Raw genomic sequence first — 18,811 nt, forward strand, 5'->3', positions numbered from 1 at the left:
ACTGTCAATGATGATTTTTTTTAAAATAAAAATAAAAATTATTTTAAACCATGAATATAATATGAAAGGATTAAATAACATTCAGATATATATTAATTTTATTTGAAGTAGGACTTACAATCACTACACATCACGTAGTGCCACATTAATTAGAATTTTCAATTACGAATCGTTTAATGATCAACATCAACTTATTTGCAGCCTCCGAGGTAGGAAAAATAGTGAAGAATCCGTGCTGTTGCCCTTCAAATTCAACGTACTCGACCTTCTTTTCCCACTGTTTGAGCCTCTTTGCATAATCCTCAGCCCGGTCTTTCAAAAGATCGCTTCCCCCAGCAACCACTAGAATGGGGAGGAGATCCACTGGTTCAAGACTGGGGCTAAGAGGCCCAAACGGGTTCACCAATGGATTGTCAGTGGTATCACCAGTAGGTATAGATAACCTCCAGAACCTGCAATAATTTTATTCATCGTTCAGGATCTCATCATCAAGCAGAGCTTAAATAATACTAGGCTAGAGTTGAAGATACCTGTCAATCAGCTCCAGATTCAGAAAGGCGTCTTTAGGTCCCTCAGCCTCCGACTTGGTCCTCACTGTCCCACCAAAAAATGGGGCCAACAACACATAACCTCTCACCCCAACCGGCACCAACTCCAACGATCCCAGCTGAACCGCCAAGTGATGGGCGATGTTACCTCCTGCCGAGTCTCCAGAAATGAAAACTCGCCCAAAATCGGCTACCTCGGTTAACCAGGTATCAGGGTTCTCAGCCAAAGCTTGAGCTTGGAGCCACTTCACAGCCTTGTACCCATCCTCGATGGCAGCCGGTAGCCGATTCTCAGGAGCGAGTCGATAGTCAGGTGAGATAACAACCGCTTGAAGCTCAGACGCAAGGCGGAAACAGTAGTTTTGGCAGTTGGGCCATGTGCGGGACCCAATGCAGAAGCCGCCTCCATGTATGTAGTAGAATATGGGAAGCTTGGCGGAAGGGGAAGCCGGCTTGTAGAGCCGGAGCTGAAGGTCGTGCTGTGGGTCAAAAAGGACGTCCTTCCACAGGACAGAGCCATCATCGTGTACAGGGACGGCGAAGCTTGGCTGAGAGGAGCGGACTATGGAGCCGTCACTGTAAACTCGAAGAACCCCACGACACTCTTCAACCTCATAGGGAGAAGACATCTCTCTCACCTTGCCCGTGGGAAGATGCCTTTTGACGGGCTTTAAAGAAGGGGAAATGAGAAAACAAAAACAAGGAAAGAGTCAAAAAAAGGGAACGTGGGAATAAGGTTTGTCACATAGTGCTTATTCTAATGCCATTCCATTGATTGGGTGTTTCTATTAATATATGAACTTAAATAAGCTTTTATTTTAAACTATAGTTGATAGTTTTAGATAGTATTTGATTTTTTAGTTGAATAGAAATATCAAAATATTGTGATGGGAAACAGCTTATATTTCACTCAAATAATTGAGATGATGTGTTCAATTTGTTTCTATTAGAATGAATTCGTCACAAGTAACAGACTCACATGGACCATATCATCCTGCTAGATATATTCTGCCGACACATTTTGTTTTACATGTTAATCCTACCTTAGTTCTTGATATGTATGAGTATTTTAAACCAAAAATCATATATCCCATATAATCTACTCATTTTATTATCCTAACTAAGAGCTGGATTTTAATTCCATTACACCCCACTTGATATCATGACTCTTTTTTATTGTGAAAATTTTGATAGTAATTGATTACTGTGTTTTTATGAATCATTCAACAATTTGAATTCTTGTTTCAGCCTAGAATGTGATAGGTAACTACCGCTATGTAATCTAGTTGTCTTATAATTTTTTTTTATCAGTAGTGTATTTGGTAGCGATTTTAAAAAATGTTTATAATATTTTAATACTTGACCGATAAAAAATTTTAAGTGTTAAAAAGTTTAAAAACACTTTTTAAAATTACTATCAAATGCACTTTAGAAATTCGTTTAATAGAAATTATGAGAAGCTTTTTAGCTTAAAAAGTGTTTTTGATAAAAAGATTAGATATTTAACAAAATTTAAGAAACACTTTTAAAAATTTTAAAAATCACTAATGATATTGCAAAATCACTTTCCTATTTTATGGAGAAACATTTGGTAGATGATTTTCCTAAAAACATTTTATCATCAATTCAAATTAGCATGTATAATACGTAACGTATGATTATGTTTGCGAAATCGTAAGAAAGAGCACCTTCTACTTCTAATAGGCCATGAACTAGATCAGAATTATTCTCAACGAGTCCATAAGAAGTGATCACATTTTTTTCATCGGGTCCGGGTAGAGACCAAAGGTCTTGAGCTACCGATCCGGGACACCAAAGGCCTCTGCCCTTCCATCCGATAGAGAGGGGGGCAGAGCTTTTGGTTTTTTCATGTTGTCAAAGAGTTGAACAATGAAAATAGATAGCGAGTGCCTGATCGAATTGATCGGAGAAAGCATTTTTACTAAAAGCACTTCGAATATAATGACTACCAAACACATTATAACTTTTTATCGAGAATTTAGTAGGTTTATTAGTTTCTTTTTTAGCTTTTAATAACTTTTCTTCCCCAAATTTCTAGAATAATGAAAAAGCTTGGTAATTTTGTTAATTATAAAGTTTTTCTCTTTCATAAATGTCAATATTTAAACTTAAGGAAGACAATGAGGATTGTGTAATATTACAAAATTTATGTAGCTATGAGTAGAACTAAAATCCTTATTTTGTTCATGCTTTTAGGAATGTCCCAGCTACGATTCAAGCTTGCTTAAAATCCATAAACTAAACCCAACTTGGAAATTGTTAGGTAGTAGACCAAGATCTACCTAATAGAGGTGTTGTATCTCTTTTAGAGTGTGTTTGACAGTGATTGCGAGAAGTGTTTCTAGTCTTTCTAATACTTGAAAAATAAAAAATTTCAAACATTAAAAATACTAAAAACGTTTTTTAGAATTACTCAAAACGGGCTTTTATTCAACAACTTGTCATTTAAGCCTTTATTTGGTCAGTGATCATGAAAGCTTGAAGAAATAGGTGGAGATTAATAGGAATTCTTGGTTGACAATATTATGAAAATGATTATTTTTTATTTGCTTTTGAAATTGACCAACCACGATCTAGTATGGTAAGGCTTTACAAGCATATATAGCTAACATTAATCACATCTTGGACTCATCAAGAGAATCCTAAGACGTAGTCTTGGAATTGAGTAGATTGTAAGGCATATATACCTTTCATATAATATCAAAATTGTTTTCATCATGAAGAATTTATTTATTATAATTGTACAACCTACGAATTCTTTCATGTCTTAACCATAACCACTTAGTTTGGGGCAATATATGCCTGTAGCAACTAACCAGATTAGATTGTGTTTTAAGAGTGGGGAGATGGGATTTTCAATGTCTGTAGCAGATGCTTTATTTATCATACATATGTAGGGAACTAAGAAAGGGTGTCCAAACAGAGTTTTCTTCCCATGAAATAAAAGGGGTAAACTACAACAATTATATAAGCTCTTCAATTTACAATCAAGATGCTTTCATCCAACTAAAGAAGAGAAAGATGAAAGAGTTTCACCTTCAAATTAGTGTAGGAATGGAGAATCTCCATATGGTTTGGAATGCGTGGGGGCAGACGTCTTTGGCATTTGGTGACTACATATTTCAGATCACATTGATTGTCTCAATCCTCAGTAAGCTCTATCTTCTGATGTCTATGCTGTTGAATGACCAAAACCGAACCATCAAAGTCCGCAGAAGCCAAAAGATCCCCAACAGTCCCAAGCTCCGGACACTCTTCCCAGTCGCTCATTCCGATCGTTATAGGACACTGTCCTCGCCCTCCTTTCCCCACTATAAACAAGGAGTACATGTCCCCCATCTGCCTTAGAGCATTCACTGTTTGTTCCCCGTTATCAACGTACTTCTCTACATACCCCACTCGGCCCGATGTCACATACCTAATCAACATTAATTTCAGCATTATAAAGGGTGCCTTTTTGTGGGGATTGACTGAAACACAATGAATTATAATCCTACACGAATGAAATTTACATTAGGGATTATGGCGAACACTTATTGTTATTGCTTTGATCATACCTGTTATAGAAGTTTGCTAGGAAGGCATTGTCTTCCTCGTTCTCGTTCTCACGGCCAGGTATGGACATTAAGACCTCATCCCTATATGATGCAATTCTCATTCCCGCGTCATGATCCTTTGATGATTCAGGCAGGAACCTGATGACGGTGAGATTGACATGAGGATGCATGCCCATACTCCTACCATATGCTAATGCCTCGCGATCATCAGGACCTCCAAAGAACAGAATTGCAACATGTTGAGGTACTTCAAAGCCCAGTCCTTGTGGGGCTCCAACAAGCCAAAAACCTCGGTCGACCAGGATGGCGACAGTGCATGTTGCATGGCGAAGAACCTTTTGGTTGGTGATCCTTACGCCTTCCTTGCCACTCTCCATTTTCCCATCAATTCTCTGGTGCTTGTGGAAAGGGAGGAGTATGATTGATGCTCGTAAATCCTCAGCACCATTGCACACCTCCTCGTACATTGTTGCAAAGGGTGATACAACTTTGAGCTGACGGGTCATGATTCCTGTCTCAGCGAAGAAGGCATCCACTATGTCATTGATCTCTACCACATCATTCCCCCCATAGTCATCATCATCACTCAGCTCATCATCTTGCAGTTGATTATACATCAAATTGGTTTTGGTCTTCTCAGGAAGTTCGATGAGGTGCATCAAGAAGGGGGAGATGGGCGTGCTTTGAGCCCCATTTGATGATTGGATTATCCTAGCCATGGTGGGTACATGACGAGGGCCATGCACACAGGCCAGGATTCGTAGCTCCCTCTCTGGGTCTTGTCGTTCAAACGGTACATGACAGTAACCAAAAGATTTTGTTTCTCTACTCACTATGAGAGCCACAACTGGCCCCACTATAACTGTGTTAATCATTATTGTAATTAGAAGCAGATTGTTAGCTTTCGCACTCCATTTCTGCAATATTGTGTACCCATGTTACGTTAGACTCTCTTTGTCTTCAAGAACTGAAATTAATCACAGTTGCAAGAATATTTTAATCCCTTATGTCAGAAATATAAACTTACATAGTTCTGTACGGCACTGCCCACCAGGACAAGATCTACATTGCCCTTCACGTTCAGTAGGAAGGCAAGAACAACTCCCTGTGTCACTGGAATGTTTAGGCTCCGGCAAGCACCAAGGGTGCCAGTAATCTTGCCACCAATGCTTAACAAGACGATGGCACCAACAATTTCGGCATTTTCTAAACTCTTCAGATGTCCTAGATCTACCTGGAACCCTGTGTAGCCAAAGTAAACTGGAAGTACAAAGGTGTGAATAGAGTAGGATAGTTTGTGCATCAGGGTTCGAGCTGTTTTTCCTTCCCTGGGGTACATCATACCCATCAGAAAGCAACTCACTATGCTGCTATATCCGCTCCATTCAATAAACATTGCTGTTGCTACTATGAGTGACAATACGCAGAAGAATTCGGTGTTCTTTAGGTGCTTCAGGTTTCGGTTCCTTTTGTTTAACCATAAAGATAAATGCTTGTTGAGAATGACAACCACCCCGACGAGTATGAGGCAAAGGAAACCATTTCGTATCTTTCCCCCTATTTTAGAAGATGCTGCAGAAAAAATGCTCATTAAACACACGAGTAAGGCACAACAAATGTCATTGATCAAGGAAGAAGATATGACAAGTCGGCCCACATCTGAAGTTGCCAGCTTATAGTCAACTGCCAAACGAATTGCGACTGGTGAGGCTGCATTAGTTATAATAATCATCAAGGCAAGGGCAAATAAGAACTTGCTGCCCTTGATTTCCAGTACATCATATAGAAACAAGGAGACAGCAGCACCAAACACACTACACGTTATGGCACCCCCAAGCGCAACAGTGCCTACTCGCCGTATGTTGCGCATGGCATAAGGAAGGTCCAGTTGGAGGCCAATCAGGAACATAAAAAATATACGGCTAAATAATCCCAAAATTTGATAGTAATCCTCGGAAGAACTATGAAATGTCTTCTTTACAACGCCTATTTTTGACAACGCTGAGGGACCTATCACCACCCCCGCCTGTCATGACAATATTAATTATGATCAATTTTCCGTCAAGCCAAACAGTCTAGGTAACATATTGAAACTACAAAAGACAATTTTTTTTTTTTTTCCTGGGTCATTTTAATGAATGAATATTTTGTAACTAATGAAGGTGTTTAGGTAACATACTTACGAGAATCTGAGCGATGGGTCCGGGTTGACCGAGAGGCTTCAAGACAAGGTGAAAGAAGTGAGAGAGGACAAGAACGCAGGAGACCTGTATGCCCATTGTAAACAGTGGGTTAATTAAGTCCGCATTGCAGGCTATCCTCTGTGTTGCTTCCATTGTTGCAGTAAAACAACAAGATTAATAGAGAAGACGATGCAATATCTAAGAAAGTCTAATTTGTATTATGGAAAGAAGATTTTATGGAAGCGGGGTGGGGTACAGGGGTGGTGAGAGAGGGCTTAGAAGGAGAAAGGTAGGTATTGTCTCCCACCCTCTCCTCTCTTCTGCTACGTAGAAACCTCTCTCCGGGTATTGAGTTTTGCCCTCTATGTGGAAACCACTCTCTGAGTTTTCAGTTTTGTTTTCAGAATGATAACCAGGAAGGAGGAAGAGAGAAGAGAGAGGAGAGAGAAAATGCGAGATTGAAGGTGGTAGGGAGTTTTTCCTATACGGATGATGATGGTGGACCATTCTTCACGGAGGAGTTGCACTCTAACCACCCCATTTCCCGTTATTTTCTTCTGTGGAAAGGTAATATTTATCATTCATAATACAATCCAATTTATGTTTAAAATAGATTTACAAAATTAATGTGAAACTTTTCAACAAAAATTATCATACAAGGTTGTGATATTTGAAAGAAGAGGATGCTAACAGAATTTAGGAGGCGTAAGAAGAAATTGGCACTGCACAAATTCTTTGAAAAACAAAAATCATATTTCAACTCTTCAAGTTTATTTATAGGAGTTATCAATTTTTGCCACATCCCAATGAAATATGCCACGAATATGTATGGGCTAATTAGATGATGTTATGTACACCTTTCTCCATCAATAAATTGCAAAACATCATATTTGTTGTAGTGTGTCTTCCTCCATCAATAACAGGTGTATTTATATACATTTGTTAGATGTTACCCCTCATCTAGACATGATTATGCTTTCTTTAGCGTTTCAACTAGTAAATATTTCAATCTTCATATTCAAATATTGTATCTTAACTTTTTCAATGTAGTCGATGGTAATACTTTTATGATTAGGTTTGTTCGATTATCACATGACTAGATTTGTTGAACATCAATTTAACCATTTTCTTGGAGCTTATGAATATAAAATAATTAATATGGGGAATATATGTTTACTTCTATCATCTTTTATAAATCCTCATTTAATTTGTACAATATAAATAACATTATCTTCATACAACTTGATAGCATTACCTTTAATGGAGGATATTCTGCATGATTCTTAGATGTGTTGGATTATTAACCTTAATCTTATACATTCATGACTTCCTTCATGATTTGGGAGTATTTCTAAATGATTTGTAGAGGTGACCACTAGGATACTTAATTGATATTTAAGATATTGTAGTACATGTTTAAGAATAAAGTCTTTGATCAGTTAATGCAAAATAATAACTTAGAAGCAAGTTAACAAAGAATGAAATATTTGATCATGTATAATTTGCAAGATGAATCAATATACCAATAGTACTGAGATATGGTATTTCTGGACCAACTAGTTATTCGTTATCTTCTTTAGGATGAAGGGATCTTTTTTCACTTCAAGTGAATGAATTACCATCGAAGAACTTAATGGATGTGATTTGTCTATATGAAAGTGCTTTAAGACTTTCTCTCTATATGTTAACTAATAACCTAATATTTAATTTGAAAAATAATCGATCCAAAGGCCAAGACAAAACTTTGTTTTTGAAGATCTTTTATTTCAGATTCCCCTTTTTAGATAGTTAGTTATTCTTATGATCTCTTTAGGAGTTCCAACAAAACTCAAATCATCTACATATATTATAACAATTGAGAAATCTAATTGTTGATTTCTTAGTGAATATGTATGGGTAAATAATCTTTTACTTAACAAATATTCATTGAGGTGATTATACCACATGCAGTAGATTGCTTAAGTCGTATAAGGATTTGTGTAACTTATAAATACATGCTGCCAAGTTTCGAATTATGTGCCTAAGGCATCTTGCATCCTTCATAAATTTATTTGTTTCATTCTTGTGCATAGGGGTGTTTTGGTAGTTACGTAATGTTGCACAAAGGATAATGAACAAGGTCTTTGGATTGAGCTAATTGAATAATTAGATGCCTCTATGTGTTTAATTAATCAATTAAGACCCATTTTGGGCTAGATTAAGTGACCCAATCCTTGATGAGCTCACGTCACTTAAGCCTAGTGGGCAACCCTATAAATACCCCTTATGGGTTAGGGTTTCCTAATGACTTTCAATTAGTCGTCTTCCACCTCTAAAGAGAAATAGAGAGAGAACTAAGGTTTCCACTCTTCCAAAGTCCATATTTTTAGTGTCAAGATCATGGTTCAAGTCATCACGCAAAAGATCTTGGGTGTATGAGCCCTTCAAACTATCCATACATGTTTTTTACCGTAAGGAATTGATCTAAGAACATCCAGATCCAGGTATGGGCACTTTTTCTCTAGATTTTTATCCTAATATGGTTTTTGAAACAATTATTTTCTACTGCGTTAGATTTAGAGATCCTTAAGGATAGATGCGTCCATGCACCCTACGAGATCCAGGGCATGGGAACAAAGTAATCTTGGATTCCCAATAAGGAACCCTATAAATACCCTCTTAGGGGTTAGGGTTTTTAGTTAGTTATCTTCTACCATGCCAACAACTTATATATTCTTACCAGTCTCCATGAGATGTTTGGTGATAAGTATAGGTCAGTTAGGCAAGTTGCCCTTAAGACTATTATAAATGCTAAGATGTTAAAAAGAACTCTTGCTAAAGATTATATGATTCATATGGTTGGACTATTTAATGAGATGGAGATCGTTGGAGTTGAGATCGATGGGGAAACCTAAGTTGACATGGTTTTAAAGACCTTGTTGAATTCTTTCAAGCAGTTAAAGCTTAATTATTCTATGAATAAGTTAGTGATAAGCTTAACTGAACTGATGAGAGAACTCTAGACAATTGAGGGGATTCTCAAGGACCAGAGAGGCATCCATATGACAGTTAAGGGTTCTTCAACTTCTTCTTGCCAAAAGAAGAAGAACACTTTGATGACCACTAAGTAGAAGAGAAATTTCAAGGGTAAAGAGAAGAAGAAGAGTAAGGGACAAGGCAAGAACTTTGTCTGCGAAAAGTAAGGCCACTGGAAAAATGAGTGCCCAATTTTCCTAAAGAAACAATTAGGTATGCATCATTCACTTTTAGTTGAATCATGTTTGGTGGTGGATTCCACTAATTCTTGGTGAATAGATTTCGGGGCCACTTACCATGTTTATAATTCTTTACAACTGTTTCAGCTAAGGAGAAACCTGAATGATGAGGACATGTACCTAACGTTAGCTTCTAAAGTGAGGATTGTTGTGCAAGCTATGGGAGACATTAACCTTATCTTATAGTTATCTTTTAGAACTAAAAGATTGTCTTTATATCCCCGAGTCTAGGAAGAATTTGATTTTAGTTTTTAGATGTAAGCTGAATTATTTAGTGTTTTTTTTAATAATATACAAGTTTTTATTAAATTGAATGATTCATTTATATACTTAAGATCATTGATAGATAATCTTTATCATGTATCACCATTATCTATTTTGCCTAGTAATGAGAATTATCATGCCTCACATAAAAGGAAGGAACTTAGTACTAATCAAACACAACTTTAACACTTACGAGTTACACCTAGGTCATATTAATCTAAATATGATTGAAAGACTAGTTAAGTCTAGAATTTTACCATCTTTGATTCCAGAGGATCTTCCAATTTGCAAATCCTGTACAAAAAGTAAGATGACCAAGAGGTCATTTACTACTAAAGGATATAAAGTCAAGAAGTGTTTAGAGTTAGTGCATACTGACAAATATGGGCCTTTAATGTCCATGAATGGGGAGAGTATGAGTGATTCATTACATCTACAAATTATTAATCCAAGTTCAAATATGCTTATATGATACATAGGAAGTTTGATGCCTTGGATAATTTATTTAATTTAAGGTGGAATTAGAAAAACAACTGGGTAAACATATAAATGTGCTTCAATCTGATCAAGTTAGTGAGTATATATCTACTTTGTTCGATTCTTTCCCTTAAAGAGCATGGGATCATATCCCAATTGAGTGCACCTAAAACTCCATAGAAAAATAGAGTAGTAGAAAGAATAAATCGAATACTAATGGAGGTTATGAGATCTATGATGAGTTTTTCATCACTACATGTATCCTTTTGAGGATGTGCCTTGGATTCTACGAATTACCTTCTCAACCTAGTGTCTTCCAAGTCAATACCTTTAACCCCCACAAAAATGTGGAAAGTTTGCAAACCCAGTTTGCAACACATTCACATTTAGTGGTGTCTAAAACATGTGCTAAAGCCAAATGTAGACAAGTTAAAAGTAAGTTCTATAGTATGTGAATTTATAGGTTATCCAAAAGGAATGATAAGGCATTACTTTTATAGTCAGGTTAACTAGAAGATATTTGTTAATGCAAATGTCATATTTCTAAAATAAAACTAGAGAACACTTAAAGACACTCTCATATTAGCACAAAAGACTCTGGGTCCAAAGGTTCCTATACCTACCATTCCTGTTAATTCTAGTACACGAAAGCCTCATCATACTGAAGGGTTATCATACAACTAGATAGGTTCATGTATTTGGGAAAGTCTTTCGAGGTAATTTCAAAGGAACATATCCCATAGATTACGATGAAGTTATGAGCAGTGATGATGTTATTGATGGGAAAAACCAGGATCACTCTGTTTCCTAATCTTGAATCAATATTAGGAATATGCTTGACTATCCTAGGCTTTTCTAAATCCTATGCACAATAGAGAAAATGCATTTTTAAACTTAAAACAAATTTAGAAAATGCTAATGAAAAACATACCTCAGATTCAAATGTTCCCGAATCGATTTCACACAATGAAGATAAAGAACAAAGTTGTAGAAGTCTTGTAAACCTGAAGTCTTTCCCTTAATGCTTCAAACCTTGATCTTGACACACTTCTGGTGAGGTTAAAAGTGAGGGTGGAGGTTATGGCTTTCTTATCTGAAGGTGGAAGACGAATCTCTAGAAAAAGTTATGGAAATCTTTACCCCTAAGGGGGTACTTATAGGATTCCTTTCAATGCTTAAGTGACTTGAGCCTAATAAGGGCTTGGGTTACTTAATTAAACCCAAAAATGGGTCATAATTAATTAATTAACCCAATATGGCCTAGTAATTAATCAATTAGCCCAATCTAGAGATCTCGCATAATTACCAAAACACCCTTATGCACAAAATTGAACCTAAAGCTAGTCTAACCCTCATAATCCATGGCAACAAGGTTTATAAGCTTAGAGTAGGGATCACTAAGACCCATATGAGTATTAGCTTCCTCATAATCCAATTTTGAAGTTGATTCAACATCCTACTATAGATAATCAAATGAATTCTAGTATCTTATGTAAATAATAAGGAGACACTATGTATTCAAGTCTATGACCTGTTATCTTATTACATTCAATCTTCCCATGAAATGGTATCTATAGTCTAACGACATGAAAGCTATCAACCTTTCATGACTACCTCCATTATCCTTGAGTTATAGATTCTTGTATTGTGTATTCAACTGACATATTTTAGCTCTCAAAGAGCGTATGTCAAGTTCCATTTAAGGAACTAATATGGTTATAGTTTACTTGAACACCTTAGAATCACCCAAGGAAACATTATGTCTTAACCCTATGAGATATTATAGCACCTCTATTGAGAATATCTATTGCTATTAGTCTCTATCAATAGTAACCTAATCCATAGGGAATATATGATTAGATTACGATCTCACCCATAAGTCAAAACCACTACTAACTTTAGCACAAGCTCCATATTGAAGCTACTTGGTGAAATCATGACTACTTGATAAGCTTAAGTCATAACTCACTATAGGTCTTATCCAATGAGTAACCATATGCACTAGTGCACTCACCATAGGAAACTTATCCTGATAACCAAGACCAACCATCCCTCAAATTAGAAGGTGGTGCACTACAACCTTTAATAGGTTACCTAGACTCATGAATCGATTGTGAATAAGTCATCTACTTGCAATGAACCCATGATTTGAATCTTCCATAACCCCTAATGCACTCAAGTCACGTACAATGCAAAAGATGTTGGTCAGAGTGTTTGCAAGGTATAATGCATGGAAATAAGATAAATAAAAGTGAACTAGAGCTTTATGAAAATAAATAATAAAAATATGCATGTTGATTATATTATGTCATGATTTAAGAGTTCTATCATAACAGTTATTCTATGGTAAGGAGCTATAAAGGCAAAGTGTGAAACTATGTATTCTAACAGAGTTTGGGATGTTGTAGAAGTGCACTTGAAGGGATAAAATCCATAGGGTAAAAATGGGTCTATAAGAGGAAAAGAAAGGTATATGGAAAGGTTGAGATGTATAAGGCTAGGCTGGTAGTGAAAGGTTATAGTCAGAAACCTAATTTTCACTGTAAGAAAACCTTTTCATCAATAGCCATGCTTAAATCCATCAAAATACTCATATCCATTACGACACATTTTAATTATGAGATATGGAAAATGAATGTCAAGACAACATTCTTGAACAATGATTTTGAAAAAGGCATATATATGATCCAACCTAATAGTTTCATAGCAAAGGGCGAAAAATACCTTATCTGCAAGTTACAAAAATCCATTTATGGATTAAAAGAAGCATCTCACTTATGGAATAAGTATTTTGATTAGGCTATCAAGACTCTTGTTGATCAAAACGAGGATGAGCCTTGTATGTACAAGAAAACATAGTGAAACAAAGTGGTGTTTAGTCTTGTATGTTGATGAGATTCTACTCATTGAGAATAATGTAGTGTTATTATCATCAATCAAGATTTGGTTATCTACTTAATTGCAAATGAAAGATCTAGGTGAGGTGAAATATATTATTGGGATTAATTAAGGTTTTTTAGTATTATAAGATTAATAGGAAGATTGTGTTGTCTCAAACCACCTACTTTGACAAGCTTTTGGTCAAATATGATGTAGGACTCAAAGAAATGCTTGCTACCCTTTAGGTATTCTCAAGATTAAAGTCCTAAGACCACTAAGGAGAAAGATCTCATGAAGGCAGTACCTTATGCTTTAACAGTGAGTAGCCTTATGTATGTAATGTTATGTACTAGACTAGACATTTGCTTTGTTGTAGGAATAGTGAGTAGATATCAATCTAATCCAGGCATGAAGTATTGGACGGTGGTCAAGCATATACTCAAGTATCTTTGGAGAATGAGAGATTATATGTTGGTGTATATTGTGATGAGTTATTAACCCTTGGGTACATGGATTCGAACTTTAGTACGATAAAGACTCTAGCAAGTCTATCTTCGGGTTTGCATTCACTTTAGGTAGTGAGGTTGTCAATTGGAGAAATGTGAAGAAATCTTATATTACTAACTCCACTGTGGACTCCAAGTATGTTGTTGCTTTTGAAATAGTAAATGAAATCATTTGGCTTCAAAAGTTCTTGTTGAGACTTGGGATAGTTTCCTTAGTTGTATCATCCCTAGTACTATTTTGTGATAACAGTAGGGTAGTTGCATAGTCTAAAGAACCAAGAAATCACCGGAAGGGTAAACACATAGAGAGAAAGTACCACATGATACGTGAGATAGTAATGAGAGGAGATATCGTTGTGGAGAAGATAGCTTTTACAGAAAACCTTATGGATCCCTTCACGAAGACTTTATCTATTAGAGTCTTTGATGGTCATAGGGATACCTTAGGTGTTAGATATGTTCCTAGCATGTTTTAAGGATAGTGGGAGTTTGTTAATATAGAACCCCTAGAGAGCATGATATGAAGTAACATATTGAGATTCATTTATAAATTTATTTATTTATTTATGTTTCTTGTGATTTCTCTTTATTATCCCATATACATTAATTAGTTATCTGAACGTACACTCCCATATCACTTGCATTGTACATGACCTGATGCATTAAGAGTTGCCTAGAGGATACCAATTATGGGTTCATTGCGAGATGATAAGTTGTTCATAATCAATTCATGGATTTGGGCAATCCAATAGAGATTATAGTGCACTACCTCCTAATTGGAAGGATGACATGTTTTGGCTGTCAGGATGGGTTTCCCATGATAAGTGTACTAGTGTGTACGGTTACACATTGGATAGGACCTAAGATGAATCATGAGTAAGGCTATCAGTTATCATGATTCACCATGCTACTATACTGCATGGACTCTCAACCTTGAGAAGGTGTTGAGCTTATGTCAAAGTCAAGTCAACAAGAGGCTTTGACCTATAGACATGATTTGAAATATTGGTAAATACGGATATATCGGTACTTAGATTTTATGGATATATCGAAAATATCGATGGATATTTTGACAAAAATATTGATAAGGTGAAAATTATTCAAAATTCATGAAAATATTTAGAAAAACTCCAAAAAATGATAAAATAAATAAAAATACACATGTTAAGTTATTTTCTAAGTGTAATTGGCATAGGTATGATCAAAGAGAAAAATATCGGTAAGTAAGGATATATCGATTAATAATTTATTATTTATCTAATTAAATTAATTTTAATTTATAAAATTTTAGAACTTCATTTTTTTTATTTTAGTATTTTTTTGAATAAGTTTATATTTTTAATATTTTAAAATAAAAACATTCCAAATTAAAAGAATAAATATAAAAAAAAATTAAAAGTGAAGTGATAGTAATTTTTTTAAATATGATTAATGAGATAAATGATGATACATTTAATATTAAAACTATAATTTATTTAATTCAAATGCATTCAATAATGTAAAATAAAATGATGATGCATATATGACTTTTTAATATTTAATTATCATATAAATGATATTAAAAAAGTATTAAGAAAATTATAATGATGGTTTTTATACATTTATTAATTAAATAAATAAAATTTATTTATTTATTTTTTAATAATGTACTTTAACATATTTATTATCATCATATATTAACAAGGGAAAACTTGGCCCAATGATAACCAAGCTTGAACCCAGGCTTTTTGGCCTGGGTTTGAATCTGCCTTACAATAACATAAATCGAACCTACCTAACAGCAACGTAAACCTAAAAAATTTGAAATTTAAAGGGGCAAGCAACGCGTTGACCATCAGTTGACTGATCGAAAAAATCAAGAAATTTCCCAAAAAATTAGTAAAAAAGTCGATAAATTCTAATATATCGGCAATTTTATCGATTTTTTGGCGAAATCGTCGAACCGATTATCACTAATTGATTTCGTTATGGCCACCATCGATAAGCGGTTTTTATCTTTGATATTTCAATGAAAAATCGTGAATTTTCAAACATTGCCTATAGGTGAGCTCCTAAGGTGGTCACAAATCCTTATGAATTGGGTCACTATTGATGGAGGATAGTGGCAACAAGTATTCTCAATAAAGGCACCATGATATTTCATGGGAGTGAAATAGTGTGTCCCCTTAAGTAATCTAAAAGACGTGATCTAAAAAACTATGGTCATAGCATTTCCTTAATGAAAATTTGACATATACTCCTTAGAGCTTAGAGTATGTCAATTGATCACATAATAGGTGGAATCTATAACTTAAGGATTGGAAAGGTAATCTTGTAGGTGATAGCACTACCTAGTTAGATTACGGACACCAGTTCATGGAGAGTTTACATGCAATGAATAAGAGGTCATGGACTTGAATTTTGTCACATTATTATCTACATAAGGTACTAGAATACAATTAATTCTCTACAATAGGATATTGAATCAACTTCAAAATTGGATTATGAGGGAGCTAATATTTTCTTATGGGTCCTAATAGCCCTCTTTTAAGCTCATATACCTTGATATCAAGATTTATGAAAATAGGATAAGCTCTAGGTTTACTTATATGCATAAGGGTGTTTTGGTAATTATGCAAGATTATACAAGATTAGTGAACGGTATCACTGGATTGGGTTAATTAATTAATTGGAATGTTAGGTTAATTAATCATTTATAACCTTTTTTTGGGCTAAGATTAAGTGACTCAAACCCTTAATGGGCTCAAGTCACTTAAGCCCAATGGGAAACCCTATAAATATACCTTAAGGGTTAAAGTTTTTAATTAGTCATCTTCCACCATCAAAAGACTAGAGAGAGCTTGAACTTCCACTCTTTCATATACCTCACTATTTGAGTGCCAAGGATCGATGTTAAGTCATTGGGCGGAAGATTGTGGGTTTACAAGGCTTTCGACTACTTTGATTTGTGTCTTCATCGAAATGAATTGATTTGTGAACATTCAAATCAAAGGTAATGCTTTCTAATGCACACATCTAGATCATTTTCTATATTTGCTTTCGTTGCGTAGGATCTAGAAACCTTATGGAGTTTTCATACACCTAACTTGGTCCTGTGATAGGGAACGAAAATATCTAGAATTCCTTGCAATTTTAATAAAAAATTGTCTTATGGAGAAATTTTTTGGATTTTCAAATTCTCTTCTTTTACATTAAAGCTCCAATTTAGGAAATAAACATTTTTTGGAAGATTTTCATAGAGAATATTATATCCATTAAGGAATTATTAATTTCAATTAAAAGCTCTTATTTGCAAACGATTATGTGGAAGAGGGCCTTACCAAAGTCCATGGCCTCCATTGTCAAGCCCATCTTGATTTGGGTTCATCACCATCCCAACAGTGGGCTAAGCCCAATGAATCAAGGGATATGAAATTTTCATACGGATGAGACTACATGTCTGTAGTGGGAGCAACCACCCCAACGGTAGAGTTCTTCACTTGGTGGCATTAATGTCAAGGACGATTATTACACACTTAACTAGGATATGAAGTGGTTGAATCCTCCACCATAGTCTCCTATTTGCATAGTCCAAGGGCTATACTAAAAAGGTATGTTGATCTTGCCTTAGATACCTCCCATGGTTAAGGCAAGAAGATCAGTTTGAGAGGGTCTCTAACTAGTAATAAGGTCATGACCTACACATTGTAGGCTTGATTCTTATGATACTAGGATAGCTTGCAAAAGGATATGTAGTCTTAAGAGTTTTATATTTTCGCTAAATTTATTTACTTGCTTTTGTGGTGAATGTTTAATTTATTAATGCATGGTTTACTTTTCTGTTATAGAAATCATGTCATATAATCCAATTAATTTCATTCTCACTATTAATAAATGGAGTGGACCAACTATGTAGATTGAAAAAGAAATTTGGACATATTACTTACATAAGAGAAGCTAAAATGGGTAACTCAAGATTTTGCTCCCAATACCCCTAATGAACATTCCACACACTAAGAGAAAGCTATATATAATAGGTGGCATAAGGTGGATCAAAAGGTTGAGTGTATCATACTTAGATCTTTGGATAACATGTTGCAATAGTAGCATGTGTCTATGGTCATAGCTTATGATATTCTTTTGAGTCTACAAGAGATGTTTGGTGACAAGGGCAAGTTAGTAAGACATGTCGCTCTTAAGACTATTATAAACACTAGGATGTCAAAAGGAACTCCCATTAGAGATCATATTATTAGTATGATCAAACTCTTAAACGAGATGGAGATCCTTGAAGCAAAAATTAATGAGGAAACTAAGGTTGATATGGTCTTAAAGACCTCATCGGCTTCCTTTAGATAGTGCAAGCTCAACTATACTATGAATAAGCTAGTAATGAACTTACCAAAATCTAATGAGGAGATTCTCAAAGACCAAAAGGTTATTCATATGGAAGTCAAGGGTTCTTTAACTTCTTCTAACAAGAAGAAGAAGAAGAAAAAGAGGAAGAATTCTAAAAGCACCAAACAAAAGGGAAAGTTCAAGAAATACAATAAGAAGAGCAAAGGGAATGGAAAGTGCTTCCTTAATGGAAAGAAAGGTCATTAGAAAAATAAGTGCCCAAAATTCCCAAAGAAAAAACAAGGTATGCATCATTCACTTTTAGTTGAATTTTGTTTAGTGGGGATTCCCTCAACTCTTGGTGGATAGATTTTGGGGCCACTAATCATATATGTAATTCTTTACAACCAAGGATAAGTCTGAATGACAAGGACATGTACTTGACTCTAACCTCTAATGCAAGGATAGTTGTGCAAGTAGTAGAAGACTTTACCCTTATCTTAGAGAAAACTTGTCTTCTAGAACTCAAAGATTGTCTTCATATTCTTGAGTCTAGAAAGAATTTGATTTCAATTTCTAGTTCATGTAATCAAATTATTCGATTTTTTCACTAAATAAGTTATTATTGAAATCAATGATTCATTTATATGCTTAAAAGCATTGGTTGATAGTCTTTTCATGTAACTCAATTATCATTATTGCTAAGTAATAAGAATAATCATATCTCACTTAAAAGAAAGGAACCTAACACTAATCAAACACAATTTTGACACTTACGCCTAAGTCATATTAATCTAATTAGGA

General features: G+C 35.1%; 2 protein-coding genes across 2 annotated transcripts; both read right to left on the reverse strand.

Annotated features, from left to right (window-relative positions):
- Positions 1 to 70: 70 nt before the first annotated feature.
- Positions 71 to 1,510, reverse strand: LOC100249629 (probable carboxylesterase 15). The gene is made up of 2 exons (XM_002277471.5): positions 531 to 1,510; positions 71 to 452 (listed from the first exon to the last, which is right to left on the reverse strand). The coding sequence occupies exons 1-2, from the start codon at positions 1,175 to 1,177 to the stop codon at positions 146 to 148; spliced, it is 954 nt and encodes a 317-aa protein (XP_002277507.1). The 5' UTR covers positions 1,178 to 1,510; the 3' UTR covers positions 71 to 145.
- A 1,980-nt stretch (positions 1,511 to 3,490) lies between these two features.
- Positions 3,491 to 6,652, reverse strand: LOC100261493 (cation/H(+) antiporter 1). Its single transcript, XM_010653328.3, has 4 exons — positions 6,310 to 6,652; positions 5,154 to 6,152; positions 4,127 to 5,043; positions 3,491 to 3,987 (listed from the first exon to the last, which is right to left on the reverse strand). Exons 1-4 carry the CDS (start codon positions 6,460 to 6,462, stop codon positions 3,711 to 3,713), a joined length of 2,346 nt encoding a protein of 781 aa, XP_010651630.1. The 5' UTR covers positions 6,463 to 6,652; the 3' UTR covers positions 3,491 to 3,710.
- Positions 6,653 to 18,811: the final 12,159 nt, after the last annotated feature.

Source organism: Vitis vinifera, chromosome 6, assembly GCF_030704535.1.
Source record: "Vitis vinifera cultivar Pinot Noir 40024 chromosome 6, ASM3070453v1".
Taxonomy (NCBI): domain Eukaryota; kingdom Viridiplantae; phylum Streptophyta; class Magnoliopsida; order Vitales; family Vitaceae; genus Vitis; species Vitis vinifera.

Coding starts and splice junctions, on each gene's coding strand:
- LOC100249629 (XM_002277471.5), bottom strand. CDS start 1,177: ATGTCTTCTCCCTATGAGGTTGAAGAGTGTCGTGGGGTTCTTCGAGTT. Junction 453..530: donor AATCTGGAGCTGATTGACAG/GTATCTTCAACT, acceptor AAATTATTGCAG/GTTCTGGAGGTTATCTATAC.
- LOC100261493 (XM_010653328.3), bottom strand. CDS start 6,462: ATGGAAGCAACACAGAGGATAGCCTGCAATGCGGACTTAATTAACCCA. Junction 6,153..6,309: donor GACCCATCGCTCAGATTCTC/GTAAGTATGTTA, acceptor TTGTCATGACAG/GCGGGGGTGGTGATAGGTCC. Junction 3,988..4,126: donor CTAGCAAACTTCTATAACAG/GTATGATCAAAG, acceptor AATGTTGATTAG/GTATGTGACATCGGGCCGAG.